The 19,858-nt window shown below is 37.9% G+C and overlaps 1 protein-coding gene across 4 annotated transcripts in view; it reads left to right on the top strand.

The window, feature by feature from the left end:
• Positions 1-19,858, top strand: part of CADPS2 (calcium dependent secretion activator 2) — a 351,208-nt gene that overhangs the window by 76,756 nt on the left and 254,594 nt on the right. For all 4 annotated transcript variants that reach the window (XM_063309566.1, XM_063309564.1, XM_063309563.1 and 1 more), the window contains exon 2: positions 2,442-2,555. In XM_063309566.1, the coding sequence (XP_063165636.1) occupies positions 2,442-2,555 (114 nt within the window). The remainder of the gene's footprint in view (positions 1-2,441; positions 2,556-19,858) is intronic.

Here is a 19,858-nt window from a genome sequence, read left to right as displayed (position 1 = left end):
GGGTACCAAATTCAGATAACTGTTTCACTATTACGTTACTGGTTTGTATTTGCAGCTTTAGCTGGTGCATCATAATGTTCTTAACTGGTTCTGTGTGCAACAGTCTCAGGCATTTCTTACATTAGGGCACTTTTGGTTATGTCTGAAAGCTGAAATCAAGATTAGCATTTCTCTTGCAAATATAAAAAGAAACTTTTTAGCTCCCAAAGAAGTTTCCCATCTACTGGCCTATCTCTATATTTTAGAAGATGAATAAAAGCAACAAAAGAAACAGGTTTTTTGTTGGGGGGGGGGGTTTGCCATACACTACTGGATGGAAAAGACCAACGATATAGCTAGTTCTTAGGAGTTTAATATGAAAATGTAAATGATTAAACTAATATCTTAAGCCAAACAAGTGACAATATCTAATCATAAAGCATTTCTGGGAACAATGAATCTGTTTAACATAATATCAGTGTGACAGACGGTAATGAGCTTTCATTAGCAAACAGTGCTGTTTGATTTTCAAAAGGAAAATAAATATTTTCCTTGCTTAATCTGAGCTTTATTTAGAGGAAATGGACAGAAGGGTTAGCATTTATTTGTCGTAGGTGCGCTAAATGTCAGAAAAATATTTTAATGACCAGATCCAAGATGACAGAGACTGCCATAAGAAAATTACAGACTGGTTAAAAAGCTTGCTGCCACTTTAGAGATGGTTCTTTTCGGCCATCTGGTTCAAGAAACTTAGAAATATTTATGCAGTGAGCTTGTAGTATTGTAATGAAATGTTTGTGCATTGAAATTGTAGATTCAGTGCAGCAGTTAAAACATAGAATCTCCTGTTTATAATGGGAATTGATGTAAAAAACATTGTATGGTGCTTCACTCTTATTAATAACCTTGATATGAGAATTGGTGTTCTCATTTTGCAGAAGAGAAATAACACCTTCACGGCATAAACTCTCCTGTCTTAGTATTTAGACTAAACAGGAAGAAAAGTCTAGTTGCTGGTAAGCAGCTAATATTTATAAGAAAACATTATGCTTTTATCGGTATTTTAGTGAAAAGTTACATAATTTTTCAGTTCTGGATGACCTGCTGCCATTAATAAAAATCATGCGGATAAATCAAATTCTCTATTCCTCTTGCAGACCACAGGTGCCCCAGGTCTGTTCTGAAGAGTCAGGAGTCTCTCTGAAACAGATATGGGGATCAAGGGAGAGGGCCAAGGAAAGGAGAAAGGATAGGCTCCTTTTTAGCTCTCTGTATATGCCCCTAACGGTCCTGGAAATTTTAGGAAACAGATTTGTTTTTATTTCAATATACAGGAGTGAAAATTAAATAAAAACATCTTATTAACAAGTGTGTATGGGTAATGGACTAAGTTGAACTTGAAGAAAAAAACATTGTAAGAGTTGTTAACAATGCAAGTAGTCCTCGACTTACAGCAACTGGGATTGGAATTTCCATTGCTAAGGGATGTGGTGGTAAAGAGCAACCACATCGTTTAGCAACGGCAATCCCTGCAGTCCCAGTTGCAAATCCCATGGTTGTTAGGTGAGGCAACTTCCTACTGGCTTCCCATAACCACGTCAGTGGGGAAGCCGGCAGGAAGTAGCAAGGCCCAGGCCAACAGGCAGGTAAGTGCCTGCTGCCAGGTGGGGGAGGGCGTGAGTGGGTGCATGAGGGTTTGAGGGAGGCGCAGCGAGGCTCAGGAAGGGTGTGCATGGAGGTGCTTGAGTGGCTGGAGCTGTCATGTTCGCTGATTCAATGTAGTTTATACATCGTAACGTTTCACATGCCATGGCGCTGATGCGCGTTTCTGTTTGGGAGGGAGCTGCTGTGAGACCTTGTACCAAGCCCTGTAATATGGAATCAGTACAATGGAATGTGTTTGGAATTATGTTATCTGTTCAAGGCCTTTTCCCGCAGACCATCAGAAACCATTAGGAGCACCTGGGATTGTGAACTTGAGAAGATTCTACGGGGGGAGGGATTTCGTTTGCACCGAGGGTTTTTAGTTTGAATTTGGCATGCTTTCATCATTCTCAGCTTTCTTTGCCATCCTGCATGCTATTCTTCAATAAATCAGATATCTTTGAAACCCTGCTTATGAGTCTGATATCCATTAGAATAGGCAACCATTACAGGAGCAGTGTGAGTGCAGAGGGGCTAGGGTAGGGTGCGTGTGTGGGGGAGACTGAATTTTGGTCATGTGACTGCGGGAGTGCTGGGATGGCCAGAACTTGGAGGACTGGCCATAACCACCATTCGTTCAGCGCCACCATAACTTCGAATGGTTGCTGAACGAATGGTCTTAAGTCGAGGACTATCTGTAATTTGAATGAAGAGCAAACTTGGAGAGAAGGGAAATTTTGTTGCAGTTTTATAAAGCAACGTAATATTGAAATAAAGAGAAATGTGCGGATTTGCTAACGGTATTCTTCTTTCTTCAGCTGAACAAACAACAACTGCAAGTGGTGAAAGAGCGGTTCCAGGCATTTCTAAATGGGGAGACACAGATTGTGGCTGATGAAGCTTTTTGTAATGCAGTTCGAAGTTACTATGAAGTAAGTAAAACTTTTTTTCCCAGTGTATTTTGAAGGGGCATGTATATGTAAATACCCATTTGACATAAGCCTTTGTAAGTCTGACAGCTACTGTACCTAGTGAAAACATTTTAAATAATATTTTTAAATTAAAATCTGTAAATCGGCTGTTTTCTTAAAACAAGGATAGGTGGTTTGATGCTCTTTGGATGTCTGGACTAAACAATCTCATTGGCTTCTGGTATTAGGCAGATAGGTGTTTGTCCAAAATTCTGGAATAAATGCATTAATCTGTATCAAGGCAATCTTGTTTCAGTGATTGGAAAAAGAAGAATAAGGAATAATACTTTTCCTAGAATTAGTAGTTAGGACCATCATCCTTCTGTCATTCTAATATCTATAGCTAATTTAGATATGTGGGAAATTGTGCTAATATGTAGGAGCCATAGATAGGATTGCGTTTTTGCATGCCGGTATTCCAATCCAATACTGATTGTATGAATCCTTGCTGAGTTTTGCTTGGTGGCACTTAGAGATTGGATTAGAATCTGTCTGAACAACACAAACATTTTACTTTTCCACAGCTGATGAAATATACACTTCCTTATAAAATAACTGAGCAAATGCTATCCAACATTTGCTCAGTTATTTTATAATGGAATCCAGACTTTTATTCATGAAATCAGTCTTTTCTGAAGAGCTATCCTTGTTTCTAAGTTTGGTATGTAGCAGAAGCTTTGCCCCATGAATCCTGTGCTCATCACTTTCTTCCATACTTTGTCCACATGTGAAGATTAGTTAGCTTCGTTCTATCTTCTTCACGTCTCTTAGGTAGAACAACTCGCTAGAGATAAGAGAGGCGGAAATATTCAGTCTGGAAATCATTCATTCATTAAACTGAATGTGGCTCTTAAATCTTCAACACTTGTTTTTTCACAGAGACATGGGAAAATGTGGGGCTGTTTTAACATATAGACAGGCGCTGTTCATCTAGATTCTAAGAAATTATTGAAAAGCCGGCAAGGAGACTTGTCACACTCGGATCAGAGAAGCTTTCTCCAACTGGTGTATTCCAGCTGTTAATAGAATATCTAGCTGTGAAACAGATACAGAAGATTTTACTTTTCACATTTTACTTTGGTTTACGCCTTTCTACAAAGAATATTTGTTTTACCCTTTTGCTTCTTAGTGCTGTGGCCCTTTATTATGTTGCTCAAGGAACGAGCTCCTGTCTTTGTGCTGGGATTAATACTTCAAAACAGCTGGAACCAAAGCTTAGAATGATAGGAATGTGTTTGTTACACTTTCAACAAGAGGAGCAGCAGATGGGTAGGGAAGGTAGAATGGGCATAGAGGTGTTTGTTGCGTCAGCATCTTTGTTCTTAGTGCTGAATTAGAACTAGCTAGACCGTGATTAAAATCCATCCTCAGAATGAAGGTCACAGGAGAGGACAAACAATTTCCATGCCTTCCTTAGAGAGTGTTACTGTATAAAATAAATGGCATGGGATATCAAATGGTTGTCCTGAAGTTCATGAGGGAAATGGTGGAGTAATGGTGAAATCATCCCAATCATACTTGAAAACTTCAATCTTCCAAATAGTTATTGTATTCTTCTACTCATGTTGGGTGGGATTGGGAAGTTTATGAAAGCAAAGCAAATTATTTAATTATCCTTTGCTTTGCTTTCATAAACTTCCCAGTCCAACCCCCAAAATAGAGTTTTCACTTTGTCAGGTTGACAAATATGTACATTTAGCAATATAGTAATGTAGTAATTATTTGTATCCTTGGATTGAGAGATGCCTGAAAACGAAGTGTTGAAATTAACCACTTAGAATATATTTTTTTCCTGTATACTAAATAGGACTGCATGACAAATAAAGAAATAAATTGAAGTGTCTGTGGCTAAAGTCCATAAAAAAATAATGGCCGAGAAGGGTTTGGTTTATGCAGTTTAGAGAGATAAATGAACGTGATTTTTTTAATAGCCTCCAATGGAAAACAAATTACCTTCTTTAAATAGTCTAGTGACTAGCAACACTGACAGCAATGATATTTACTGGTAGGAGATTGGAGGCAGAGAGTAGTAGCAAAGCTTCATTCAATTTACATTTTTCATTGTGGTACTTCACTGAAGGGCAAAGTGGGAAATCAGAATCTTTACAAGTTAGTATTCTCTTTAGAATCAAAGAAACAGTTGTAACTGTCAAAACAAAACTGTTCTTATTATTTCATATTCCCCTTTGGAGGCAGTGTTAAGACCTCACTGAGCAGGAAAGAGACTGATTAAAAAAACAAATGTAGTCTGGAAGAGACGATTCAGTTTGTTTTCTGTTGATTGAGACAATCCTTAAAACATCATGGCTGGATAATTGCTTCCTCAACTTACATTGCAGTGGCTGGAACACTTCTGTTTACTCTGAAATAACTGCCTCATTAAGGCCTTGTTTGCTATGGGCACCAAAAACTTTTCTCTAATTTCCAAATTGGATATTTCATTTTAGCAAACCAAGTTCATTGTCTAGTCCAGTGTTTCTCAACCTTCACAACTTTAAGATGTGTGGAATTCAACTCCCCAGAATTTCCCAGCCAACATGCTGGCTGGGGAATTCTGGGAGTTGAAATCCATACATCTTCAACTTGCTAAGTTTGAGAAACACTGGTCTAGTCTTTCTGTGTAAAACATCCCTTTTTTTTCCTCACTTTACCATGCTTTGAGGAGTTTGTCAAACCCTGCTTAACATGTATTATTTTGCTGAAATTATATAATTTTCTATTGTCTTTCAAATATGTCTATTTGTATGTTCTTTGCTTTTCTTTAATTAAATGTTTAAGTGTGCTTAACGAAACTTGCTATTTTCCTTTTTCTTTTTAGAGAAAAACTGCTTTGAGAGAGGGAAGGGATATAACCATCCAGAGTCCCTCCTCTGGGGGGAGATGGGCGGTGGCAAAATTTGATGAATAAATAAATAAATATTTAACTTGTATTGTGCACATTCTTTCTCTCTGTCCCTCATACTTCCAAGAAGTTCCTTTTACAGGTAGTGCTCACTTAATGATCACAATTAGGACCGGAATTTAAGTTGCTAAATGAAGCGATCACTAAGTGAATCCAACCTGATTTTATGACCTTTTCTGCAGTGGTTGTTAAGCAAATCACTGCAGTCGTTAAGCAAACCACATGGTTGTTAAGTGAATTGTGCAGTTTCCCATTGATTTTGCTTGCCAGAAGCCTGCTGGGAAGGTCGAAAATGGTGATAATGGGACTGCAAGATGCTGTGACAGTTGTAAGTGCGAGGACTGGTTGCAAGTTGGTTTTTCAACACCGTCGTAAGTCCAAACCATCGTTAAATCAGTGGTGGTTAAGCAAGGATTACCTGTATTATGGGCAGCAGAGAAAATCTTTATGCGCTTTTTTCTTTGGAGTGGCTTCATTTCTTCAAGGGGAGAAAGTAGCTTTGTGCATCATTAATATATAATAAGCAAAGACCACTGGGATGGTGTTGGACAAATTTACTATTGCTGGTAGCATCTCTCAGCAAATGTGACACTTAATGAGCTTGTCAAAAGGCTGATCTTTAACCATGAGCTTGACAAAAGGCTGATCTTTAACCAGTAACAGTGAATAAAAAATCAAGGAGTGAAAACGTGGAGCTGATTTGGATTGGAAGTAGTGTGGAATTCTACCTTGGTAGAACACTTGAAGTTTCCATTTGCCTGCTATAATCCTTCTATTATACTATAAGATTGCTTTCTTCCAGACATATTTAAAGTAATCTCTGTGTAATTTAAGTATATTCTGTTTTCACAGACTTGCTTGGAGATGCTGGGACTGTTGGCCATTGTATGCTATTTCACACTTTCTTTTTTATGAAGACCACATAGGAAGCAAGAAAGCAGTTAAGACTGGGCCATATATCCTGCTAAATGTCTTTGCAAGCACTAGATATTTATCACATAATCATTATTTTTATTGCTTTCCCCTAGCTTCTTGTAGATCACAACTTTTGATCAGGGGCCCAGCAACAATCTTTTGTAGCCCCTGTATAAAACTTCTTGATTGTCTCTTTTCTCCCTCAAAATTGCCAGCCAAATTTCAAAGAACAAAAGCTTTTCCCTGTGGAAGGGGAGATCTTTGGGGAGATCTTTCCTTCGCTACTGTACATGTTAAAGTTAGCATTTCTCCTCAGAAAGATCCTGCTGGATACAGAGGGGTGTATATCTCCTGTTAGGGAAGTAGCTGTCAATCTTGTAAATGCTAGGTGGCATCCTGACAATTTTGTTAAATAATCTTCGTTATAAGAACAGAGGAGTTTTGTTTTTATCTCCTTTCCTAAGCATCATCACTAAAACTCTGTTAAAAGTTAATGTTGTAAAATAAAAGGCTTTTTGCCCATTTTCCTAGATGCTGCCTATTTTTCATCTGCCATTCTCAGGAATTAAATTCATGCCATCTCTCTCAAGCATTTCTCAAGTGCAGGCATGACCAAGCCCATACTTCCTTTCTGACGTCTTGCTACTTCTTCATGTTAATTTGTTCCTTGTCAGCCATTGAATAGTGACCGAAGCAAATAGAAAGATCTAACTTTCTTTAGCATTGTTGGTAAGATTCAAAGTGAAAGTGAATGGATGACATTTATAAGAGCAGCAAAGATATGGGATGTCTCAAGGACCATATCTGGGGCAGCATTTTGCCAATGAGACCTCAAAACCTATGATTAGTTCTGTGCACAATGGCAGAAGAGTTCATTAAAGTGACAATTGCCACCTCTCAAAGAAAAAAGCACCCCCACAATTTGTCCCAGTGAGCCGCCTTCTGAGGTAACTTTCTAAAGGAAAAACAGTAATAAAATTTAAGCAGTGCTAGAATATGTGTCTTTTCTCTGACAGAGCAAGGAACAACCAAAGTAGCTGGGGAGGAGAAATTCCAGAGAAAAATCTGTCTTTGAGACTTTATAGAATGCGTGGTAATTGTTCTGATAAGTTTGCTAATAACTTTTATATGTAATCAATGTTTCATTAACTATTCATTAACTGCTATGTGGTTGAAAATGAACATTTTATTGGAAAGATGTTTCTACAGAGTTGCATATTACAGAATGAAATTTCCAATTATATTCCAACTTAGACCATCTTGGTTGGCCAAAAAGTGTTCCATTAGCATAGCTCTGCAGTTTTTCTGTATGTTTTGCTAGTTTAAAAAATGCATGGTTGTTCTGTATTGCATAAGCTTACATAGTTTTGCGATGTACTGTAACTGAAATAATGTTTCATATTAGACATTGCTAATACCTTTTGGCAGCCAGATTTGGATATTAAAACTGCCTGTACCATCTACTCATGGTGATCATAATAGCTATTATCTCAGAGGGCAGTCTTTGAAATCTTAATAGAGATATTTATAATATAATGTCCTATGACTTGGAAAAATGGAAGGTCAACCCTAAGTATTGACATTCATAACACAATATATACAAAGGAGGAAATAGAAGGAACCTGGTATTATTGGTGAACCCTGGTGTTAGAAACAATATTTGTCATGTCTGTTTAAGAGAAGGTTAAAGGAAGTTATCACCAGATATCACTTGAAACATGCTCTTCAGTCTGAGAAGTGACTAACTGAGTAAAAGGTAAAGGTTTCCCTTGACATTAAGTCCAGTCGTGTCCGACTCTAGGGGGCGGTGCTCATCTCCGTTTCAAAGCCGAAGAGCCGGCGTTTGTCCATAGACACTTCCGTGGTCATGTGGCCGGCATGACTACATGAGTCTAATTCAAATAAAGCAGTCTGATAGCAAGTATTTGTTTTTTAAAAGCACAGCATTTTTACAGCATTTAGGTGCCCTTGCCTCTATTTTTAGCTTTTCCCAATTTATTTAGTGAACTGTTCATGTAATTAGTATATATTTTCTTTAATAGGCACCCCCCCCTTCTTTGGAACAAGTATTGAAAGTCTGGTGGTGTTACTGGGGAAACCTAAACTGATTTCTAGGAAGGAGCATTGGAGTTCAAATTCATCCTGGGAAATTTGGAGTCCTAAATGTATGTGTTTTAATCTAAGAGCTGTAGTGCTGAATTACAAAGTGGACATCCCCATGGAATTCAGCCCTGTAAATGTTTTATGTTAATATATCATAAAAGAATAAAATAATACCTTAGATTTGTTTAGGTATTTTGGTTTTCTCTTCTGTAATAATAATAACCATTGCCCATTATAGAGTTGGAAAAATTGATCAATTTCTTCCAAGGGAGTATCATATTCTGACTTGCTACTGTACTATTATCTCAGGAGAGATCAATTTCTTTTATCTCTGCCTCATTGAGATCACTGTTGGCTGACTCCAAGAATGAGTCCATTTGACTGATTACATGCTTTATTTTGATTCTGTTATTTCAAACTGTTATGCCCTTTGAGAACTGATTGGTTTGATCTGAGATAAAATTCACCTTGAGAAGTAGTAGTGCTAAACCCAAGTAGGTCTAGCATGAATTACAGAACATGATTTACATATAAATTTAAACTTGGTTCTGCTTCAGAAGATGGTGTATCCTAGCTTAGGATCTGTGGTTGTGGTAGACATTTATTATAAGGGTCAGCAACAAGTAAAGTTTCTGTCTCTTCAAGTTAAGCTTAACTTCTAGTGACCTCAAGGATATATCCATGTAGTTTTCTTGGCAGCAATACAGAAGTGGTTTGCTGTTGTCTTCTGCTGGGATGATGATGATGGTTTTCTTCCCAGTCTAGCTTGTCTTAAATCAGGCATTTATAAAGTCCTTTGGTGAATAGAGTTTACAAGTCCAAACACAATCATGAATTGTAACCTTGCTAATTTGTAAATCTCAAATGGAAGGAGGAGGAGTCTCATTTACTAATCTGTTTTTCTGACAGTGCTTTCTTGGTACTCTCTGTTTCAAATATGCCTGCCTGCCTGCCTTCCTAAAACTTTATTGTTACCAGTACGAAGTGAAATCTGTAGAAAATTCTTATTTGAAGAAGAAATATTTAAGCTATAATTTTAGTGTCCACAAACCATTGAGCTGCTAAATATTTAATATTTCTCTAAATGTCAGTGGCTCATAAAGGAAAATGTAGTATATGTGATGTTTCTCTGAATTGCCATGAATGCTATGTCAAGCTTGACACATAATTAAGATGTCAAGCTTTTATAAACAAATTTACAGTATAAACTCTGAAGGGATTAAACTGTGACCGAGAGGTTTGTTAATCTTTCCACTGCTGTAAAGTATAGCATGGATAGTTACTGAACCTAAATAACTCTAATATTCAGTTGTATTCTTAAAAACCTTTATGCTAGTTATAACTTTTCAGCTGTTGCTTTGAATCTGTCAGCCTGTACGAGATGACAATACCTGTTTGTTAGTCTTCAAAAGAGAATATTATTCTTTAAATCAAGTTGAGAAGGCAATCTGTTCTTTTTAATCCATTTAAAAATTGAGTTTCAAATACTAACAATAAAGTTCTAGTCTTTTTATTATGTCCTTGCATATATTTGAGCATGCACTGAAATAAAGCAAAGTTCAGGTTGCCAAGTTCAATATTGCCCTTCTCTTCTAAGCTACTCCTCAGTTTCAAGAGGTTCATGATCTAAAGCCAAGTACCTGGAACCAGAGTACCCAATCTTTTGAAGCTAAAGGGAATACCTGGCTCATTTTTCTGCTGCAAGAGGTTGGCCTGTTTACAAAATGGTGCTATGGTATGTAGGAGGAGGCACGAAGCTCCCTTTTACCAAAAGGCAAACTGGCAAAGAGATTCCAATCTTTTTCAGTGCTCTCTATATCCCTTGCTTGTATTTGGTATTAGGCACTTTGGGGTTTTGGCAACATGGATACACCGAGATGGACATGCTTCCAAACAGGGCTATTTTAATGGGGGGATGTTAAAAATATTTGTGCAAGTAGTGTTGAAAGCTGATTATTTGACTTGGCAGAGTGCTCGATTTCCACTTACTTAAAAAAATAATGTGTTATTTTGCAAACTCAATGGGGCCAAGAGCCTAGCAGACATAATGGGAAATATTTGCAGGCATAGTGATGTCTAGGGCACCATGGTGCATAGGAGAAGAGACTTGGAGTGTGGAAATCCTGCGGTGAAGCCAGGAGTTCACCAGCTATTTATCATCTTTCTCAGTCTTCCTCTTAATAATATTCGTAGCATTGGGATAAGATCGCTGTTGTTATTTTTGAGTGATTTTAGGTAGCTCCTTTAGGTTGAGATAGTTTGCAAGCAAAGAGAGAGAAGAATGGCAACAGCTCATAATAGCATCACAAAGAGATATTGCACATAAAAGCCTAAAGCATACGCAGGTCTATATTGCACTATTCTCTCCATATTTTCTGATTTGGACCTGGCAGAACTTCTTTAAAATAAATTATAACTTATATGTAAATTATAACCATGCATTTTCATCTTAATGAAGTTCAAGATTCTGCTTGTCAACAAAAGTTTGTTTGTTTATTTATTATTCAAATTTTGTTACCGCCCATCTCCCCTAAAAGAGGGACCCTGGGCAGTTATCAAGGCTGTTGGGCAAACATTATGAATTTGGTGATATGTCTAATTTTTTTCCTCCTTTATTTTATTTATTGTTCCTGGGATCTGTTGGAGCTGCTCTCCCAGCTTAGGAGTCACAGCCCCAAGTGCTCCCACCACCACTGGGACCACTTTGGCCTTCACTTTCCACATCCTCTCCAGTTCTTCCTTCAGGCCCTGGTAATTCTCCAGGTTCTCATACTCCTTCTTCCTGATGTTGCTGTCACTTGGGACTGCCACACTGGCATTGCAACTTGGCACTGCTAAACACCACTGCTGTCTTCTGGTGTGCGTGTGTGTGTTGCTGAACATTTTCAATGAAATGAAATGAATTTCAATAAAACAATAGTAAACTGAGCTATAAGAAGTTTCTTATCCCAAGTTTCAAAATAATGTAATATTGGAGAGGAATGTGTAGAATAATTTGGCATCAATTTGACCAAATACAACATTTTCAGGCAGTATTTAGAGATGGGGAAATTGTTCAGGGCTCTAGCTAGCTCAGAATTTATGTAAGGTTTGAAAAGATGCCATATGCTACTTCTGTTGGTTCCTATCATTTCCCAACATAATCAGCTTTACCTTAATGTTCAGCTGAGGAAGCCCTGACACTGTGATGTAGAGGAAAGCAAGAGGAGATTTCAACCACTCCTTTTTATAATATCACAAACTAGTAAGCATCTTTACAGAATTAAAGATTAAGACTCAAGCATTAGCCTAGTGTTACAAGTAGAAAGCAGACTATTGCTCTATGCTTTTAACAACAAGTTTTAAACTGAAACTGCATTTTTACCCACTGTGCCCTTAGGTTCTTAACTAGTAACCCTCCTAAATGCTACTTTTTCCTCATAGACCAGCAACTAATGAAGTATGCTTTATAAATGGAGGGCTTATGAGAGAAAAAAAAGTTCACGTGCAGCAAACGTCCTGTGAAGAATTAATTAGGGCTATTAGATCTGGGCTTATCAGCCCTATATGGTAGATCAGACTATGAAACAGACACCGTGTAGACCTAAAGCTACTTTTATTAGAACAGCTATAGTAACAGAATCTTGCAAAGGCTGAATGTGTTAGCCCTACAAGGCAGACCAGACTAGGAAACCAAAGTTATAAGTACTAATACTACCTTTATTATAGGGTTACAATAACAGAAACTTGCAAGTCTGAATGTGCTTCCCTTCTTCCCTCTTAGCTTCATGAGAATTGTGGGTGGGGGCTGTCTGAGTCATTTTCATAACCCACTTTTTTGGTCTGGGCCCAGCCTCATTCATCCTATTGTGGCCTTGGCAACGGATCTTCCCTCTGTCCTTCAAGGTCATTCTCTATATTCACTACAGGGCTACAATAATCCAGAAAATTATTAGATGGCAGCAAAATGATACAGTAACTGAAATCTAAAGAAAATTTGCAGCCCAGATTTGGTAGCCCTACTTTTAACTTCATCTGCCAGTTTGCAGTTTTAACCTGATTGTTAATAAGAAAAATAATTGAAAATTTATGCATTACGATGATATGGACAGGATATGAAAATTAAGTCTTTCAGCTTGGAGTGTCTTAAACTTATTCCATTGGCATCACTGCTATTAGTCTGAACTGTAGCTGGTTAAAATGTGATAAATATTGTGGGAGTACAGTAATATCTAAGCATCAAGTGTCTGTTTAGGAAGTTTAACTTAGTTCTGGTTTACAAATGAAGTGCTCCTAGGAACACTCAAAGGAATTCTGATAGGTGTAACCCCTCCAGACTAATCCTATTTGCAACTGTATGGTGAGGGAACAAGAAATTCACAAATCCTGCTTTAAGCTTACTTGGTGATCTGTTGAGTACAGAAGGAGACAACCCCACACTTTTAAGCAGGGTAGAACTTTGGATGGTGTGTTGTATTGCAATCCTATTCATAGTGATTATCTTCAGGCATGAAGATCAATGGGTGATGTCACCTGAAAACATTTAGAAAATGAAATAAATATGGAAAATGTAGCATGTTTAGCGTGTAATGATTTAAAATTCATTTTAGTAATCCAGGCAGCTAGAAAACTAAAATGAGGCCATGAAATTAGCCTAGCTTTATACTAGTCTTAAGAGCCAAAGCATTGGCCAATTTTAAAATTTCAGCCAATAAGCTTGCAGTATTCAAATTAGCTAGGCCCATTGTTTATGTTGGTTTATGATACTAGAAAGTGCATCACTTAATATGGCAGTTGAAAGGATTGGCTAATCCCACAAATAATCTCTCCCCCAAATATGCCAGGACAAGAAATGTTCCTTATCCAAGCCTCTACATTTTGAAGAACTCATCAGGATTTTTTTTTTTTTTTAATTCTGGCTATTTGCAAAAGTTGGAAGGAGGAATGAAGCTTTTTGATCACTGCAGAAGAAAAATCTCACTTTGCTGGGAATTGGCTTTGGGCTTCTCCCTAATGTTCAGTCTACCGGGTTCCCAAGCTGCAAGCCCGTCCGTGTATTATATGAATCTAACGCTTCACTGGGGGAAATGGGCCATGTCAGAGCTCTATCATCCAGCTTTATTTGAAGAGAATCTGCCTTCCAAGAAGATGGTGGGTGTGTTGGTGATCCCAGAAGGTGAAGCTAAGGATGCCTGTGGGCTGGAGACTAACTTTAACATACCACCAAATACAGAGGACTGGATTGCCTTCATTGCAAGGGGAGGCTGTACTTTCAAGGATAAAGTCAAGGCAGCAGCAGAGAAAGGTGCTACTGGTGTCATTATCTATGACCCTTCATGTGCTGAGAGAGAGTCCCTCATTTTGACTCGCGAAGATGCTGGTGAGATTGCTGCTGTCATGATTAGCAGCCTGAAAGGAAAGCAGATCCTTCGCTTGATTCAGGAAGGGATCCGAGTTACTGCGGTAATTGAAGTGGGAGCAACTCAGTGCCTCTGGAAGATATATCTGTGTGCTTACTCTCTCATTTTGACATTTGTTGCTTATGTCTTAATATGGTGCACTCCTGGGCAGATTATGATAAGACATGAAGAACGGAGATCTCAAACGACAAAGTCAGAACTCTGGAGAGCTGTTTGTTCTCTTGAATTGCGGAAGTTAAAAAAGGATGAATTTGATCTGGCAGAAGAGACTTGTGTGGTCTGCTTAGAGACGTACAAGCCAAGAGAGGTGGTCCGGATTTTAACTTGCAGGCATATCTTCCACAAACGATGTATTGACCGCTGGTTGCTGAAGCGTGGGATTTGCCCAATTTGCAATTATGCCATTATCCAAAGGAACTGAGAGAGATGCAATAATTTACCTTCATCAGATTCCCAAGACTACTTTCCTTTTCAGGATCATATATAGGAGCATTCTCCTCACTGAATTAAGAACTCTCCTCACTGAATTAAGAGCTTACTTGGAGAATGGTGAGGTGTTGGAGGCTATTGCCAGTGTGGTTATTAATTAAAACCCTACATCTATAATCATCACCACCTAAATCTGAAACTTTGTTGCTTTTTCTTTCCCAAGAGACATACTGATTATGTAGTGTGTATGTGTATAAATAGTCTCAGATGTATGGATGAGATCCTTTTTGCAGAATGTATTTCTTACTCACGTAGAACTAATGCTTTTTGTTGTGATTACTGTGATTTATTCTAATAAGAAACCAATAAGCACACACAATAAGCAACTTATTTAAGAAGGAGAGAAATTCTTCCTAATTAGTGCTGCATAGTGGCTGCATACTTTTTGAGTTAAAGCTGCATGGAAGGGCATTTTCCAGAATACCAATTTTATGAAAGTAAACTATTGGAATTATTTCCAAAGTAGCTATTCCCACAGCCTCCTTGAGAAGACTGAAAATAACAGGCCAAATATTTACTAAATGGGAGGTGTGGGTAGCATTAGCACAGAACAAATATCAATGAAAGAAACCATCTGATTTTATGAGAGGAATATTTATTTTAATTGGAAAACAAGTAATTTACTTACTTACTTACTTACTTACTTACTTACTTCCCTAAACTTTTAATCTGTAATTCTTCAGGATACTTTCAGGCCATTTCTCTATAACTCGTCTCTAATCATTTGCCTTGCAGACCGTGGGAGGAAACAAGGAGGCCTTAAGACTAGAAGAGTGCTTAACCTCAGGAATAGGCCCAGGTGTATCATGTGGGAAAAAATTGCATAGAATATAACCTGTTGATATAACTCAGTTGTTATGACCAAGTAATAAGAGTGTGGGAAGGGCTCTGCTCACAAGCAATATAGCCTACTACTTTTCAGAGTAAGGAGAAAGCGTTCTTGATAAGAAAGGGGAACATAGAGGGAATTTTTAAAAATCTCAGTGATTTCTAGTTGGTATGACCGAGGCTGTAGCCTTCTTGTCCTCACCATTGCTTTACATGACTGTTCTGTGCCTTGAGTGCCACTCAAGTGCCATAGCAGGAAAGTGCCCAAGTGAGAAAGACAAGTAGGCTAGTTTTTTAAAAGGCTCAGATAGGAGTCAGGACATTCATTTACATCCAGGCTGGGACAAAACATTTTTCTACTCACCAGTCGTGTGCCACAATCTTAATTAGCATGCTAATTATTGCACCAGATGGGCAATCTCCTCCAAACTTTATTAAATATGAGATCGTAAACCAAAATGTATCTCTGAGATGTGGTTGAACTCCCACTCCAATCAGCTCTAGCCAGTGTAGCAAGTGGCGAGAGTTAATGGGAGCTGCAACATATTAATATCTGGAGGTCTACTCTACTTATTATCCAGATGTTGTCCACTCTGGTACAACAGTTGCATCTGGTATGTGCTGCTGCATAATTGTAATTTGTCACTATGTGTTGAGTCCACAGAAATCCATGAATGTATGGCTTTTAATTTGTTTGAACTATTAAAGAATGGCATAAAGCCATACCTTCAGTGTTCGTTTAATAAGTCTAATTCTTTGATATTGATAATTGTGTTTTGTTTCATCTTTTGTACTAAAATATCTTATAGGGGCTTTTTCTATCTTTCCTTTTTGGCCCTATTTATATGTGATCTGCAGAATTATTTAGTTTTTCATAGCCTACTTTTTTGTTTGGTTGGATCTAGATTGAAAATGCTAAGCACTAAATGTGTTAGACAAGGGATTGAGCATACATTTTCTGACATATAGCTCCATCAAAAGCCTTTAGCATAATTTCCTAGAATAATCTGGGTGTTTGCATCAACTCTTAGCTCCCTATACTTTGGTTTTACCTGTTACATTCTTCGTCACTTTGGGATTATTATATAATATTCAAGATGCTGAACTGTATGTTTAAATTTTCACCTGATACAATTGATCTGTTGCATCTTATTTGTTTAGACTTTAACATTATCAAAGGCCACTTTATATATTGGAATATGTAAAGAAACAGTTGGGAAAGCATACACAACAAATAAAATATGAACCACAGCTTTGTATGAATTTGGGTTTTCCTATAGACTTACATAGCGTTTCCTCTGAAATATCTCCCTAAGGGAAGGGAATCACATTTTGGTCTTTCAAGACAAAATATGATGTACATTCAAAACTTGCCATGTGTAATGATGCTGAAGGGGCAACCAAGAATGTGATTATAAAATATTTGCTAATAATTCAGAACCAAAAATCAAGAATACTGATTGCAGGTATACCATTGATCAAAATGCCAATCTATTCAGAAAATTATTAAGGAAAATAGTTGCTGGCTGGAGAATTCTGGAAGTTGAAATTCACACATCCTAAAGTTGCTGAGGTTGAGAAACACTGGTTTAAGTAGACAAACCTGTTGTGTGCTTTATGGGATTCTAAACTTTGAAAAACAGGAAGCCCTTTCTGTAAACGCTTTAGGTGGTTTTCCTCAGCCTGGTACTCTCCAAATGGGTTGGAACTACAACTCCCATAATTTTGGCTGGTGGTTTAGAGAGTTGTAATCTCAATAATCTGGAAAGCTGATTGAAGCTGCCACAACTACTGAATGAGTACAATAAATAAGACTATAAATGCTGCTGTTTTACATTAAACATGATACCGTGTCTCTACCTGTATTGTCCAAAAACAGCCCCCACTCCTGTAAGTGGCAGGTGTCAGTACAAGTTATCTAAAAGCTTGTGGCTGTGTTCTGGATAAGTACCTCAGAAAAGGAAGGGAAGGTAAATGTGTTTAAAGGCAATAGGAAAGTATAAAGGCATCAAATAAAACGGGAGCTTATTACAATAATTCTGTTACAGACAACCTGGTTTTGTGGATACAACACAAATTACACAGCTAAATTATTTTTAGCAAATAATTCTCTTTCCTAACCTCTGGTGGAATTCAGAAGAATAGTCAAGGTATCAAGAAAGACTTGTGGGACAATGCCAGCCAAGGGTTATGTTGCCTGTTCAGCCCATCTCAAGCTTCCTTATTTTTCTGTGTTCTTGTAATGGGTGTTTATGAGTTGAGAGAGAATCTCCCTTGAAGCCAGTTCTGATGTCACAATGACTGCAGCTCTGTTCCAGTTTACTGTGGCAAAGCGTATGAGCAGTGGGAAAAAGCATTCACTTTTTCCTAGGAATGGAGTTAAGGGGAAGTAGAGTTTTACAGATACGTGTTTGTGAACATACTGCGTGTTATTTTTATCTAGTTAGCAGAATGTTTGAAATGTTTTGTATTACCTTGGTACTTTCCTCAAGTGAACCAACACTTGGATTTTCCTTTTGCCATTTGTTCAAGGAAGAATGAAGCTTCACAATAACTGTGGAAGAGAGGTTTTATGGTGCTGGAACCTGATGTTCAGCATTTCCCTTACGATTGAACTGTTTTGCTCACAAGTTGCAGGTAGTTCTGTATATTCTATGAATCTAACACTTCATTGGAGAGAATGGATCATGCCAAAAATCAACCATCTGGCTTTCTTGGAGAAGTATCTCCCTTCCAGGAAGATGGTGGGGGTGTTGGTGATCGCAGAGGGTGAAGCTGAAGATGCTTGCAGCCTGGAGATTTACTTCCACGTACCAACAAATACAGAGGACTGGGTTGCTTTTCTGGCAAGAAGAGTCTGCATTTTTCAGAAGAATGTCAAGGTGGTACCAGAGAAAGGTGTTGCTGGTGTCATTATCTATGACCGTTCGTATCCAGGAAGAGAGAATCTTATTTTGATTCATGAGGATGCAGACGATAGTGCTGCTGTCGTGATGAACAGCTTGAAAGGAAAGCAGATCATTCTTTTGATTCAGGAAGGGATCCAGAGAAGTGCCCTAATCAAAGTGGGAGCAACCCTGTACCTCTGGAAGATATATATCTGTGTTTTTGCTCTCATTTTGATAGTTGTAGCCTATGTCTTACTCTGTTGTTCTCCGGAACAGATTATGATAAGACATGAAGAACAGAGAGCCCAACCAACGAAGTCAGAACTCTGGAGAGCTGTTTGTTCTCTTGAATTGCGGAAGTTAAAAAAGGATGAATTTGATCTGGCAGAAGAGACTTGTGTGGTCTGCTTAGAGACGTACAAGCCAAGAGAGGTGGTCCGGATTTTAACTTGCAGGCATATCTTCCACAAACAATGTATTGACCGCTGGTTGCTAAAGCGTGGGATTTGCCCGATTTGCAATTATGCCATTATCCAAAGGAACTGAGAGAGGTGACTTTTTCCTTCCTTAAGATATACTGTACATGTGCATATGCACGCGCGCGCGCACACACACACGTATACATGTGATTATTCTCTTCACTAAACAAAGAATAACTTGTCTGTGGAGGAAAGTGGTATTTCAGGGGTTAGGTGTGATCAATTAAAACTGTGTGTATGATCTGCAACTGTCAAAGCTGTTTGATTTTGCTTTATTTTAAATACATTGGTGATAGGCTTTTACATATGTTGTTTGCATGTGTAATTCATTTATAAGAACCTGCTTTGCTCTGAATAGGCTACCTATAATTTTTTTTAACTGATAAAGGCTTTCATGCTGCTTCAGTCTTTCTACTCAAAGTGGCTTTTCATTGGTTGGTTTGTTAAACAGGAAAGCCCCAACATTTATTTTATGACTTCTCAATCATTTGAAAGATGAGATATTTGGCCAGAACATTTTCATTTGGTTTTTATCATATCATCTTGTTGCAGCCTTTTAAAGACCCGGTCATTGGGACAAAATATTGAAATGACTTCAGTAGCAGTTTTGATTTAAGTAGAGATAACCTGAAATTTGTATTTAATTCAGCTAATTTTCAGGTTTTAAATTTGGTTCTCATAAATGGTAGACTATAATTTACCAATAGTGTAATTTTAATCTCTGTTATTTCCATTGGTGCATTTTATTTTTTGGTCATCCTTGATTTTAACTTTCCTATAATAAGTGCCATAAAGCTAAATCTGCATGAAAGAAACAATTAAATATTTGACATTTTAAATAAACAGTTGGATTTTAAGCTTGTGCTCTGCTGAAATCGATTCAAATAGTATATGTAATATTTCATTAAAACATATTTCAGGAGAAATGACCACCGATCTCTCCCTCCCTCCCTCCCTGTTTTCTGTTAGTTAATTCTCCATTGTCAGTTTCCTCTTGCATTCTTTACCCAGGGAAGAAAAATACCAGATGATATCACCTATTCCCGTAGGATTGTAGTTGCTTTTAACATATTTATGGTTTCCTTTCAGTGCTGTACAAGTGGTATTTAAATGCCAGCTGGAAAGGAATTGAAAGGTGAAAGGCCCCCTGTGCAAGCACTGAGTCATGTCTGACCCTTTGGGGGGACGCCACTTTTGTGACATTTTCTTGGCAGACTATAGAGCAGGGTGGTTTGCCGTTGCCTTCCCCAGTCGTCACCTT

Source organism: Candoia aspera, chromosome 7, assembly GCF_035149785.1.
Source record: "Candoia aspera isolate rCanAsp1 chromosome 7, rCanAsp1.hap2, whole genome shotgun sequence".
Lineage (NCBI taxonomy): Eukaryota > Metazoa > Chordata > Lepidosauria > Squamata > Boidae > Candoia > Candoia aspera.
Note: the sequence above shows the minus strand (reverse complement) of the source record. Positions and strands in the feature narration are given on the sequence as shown.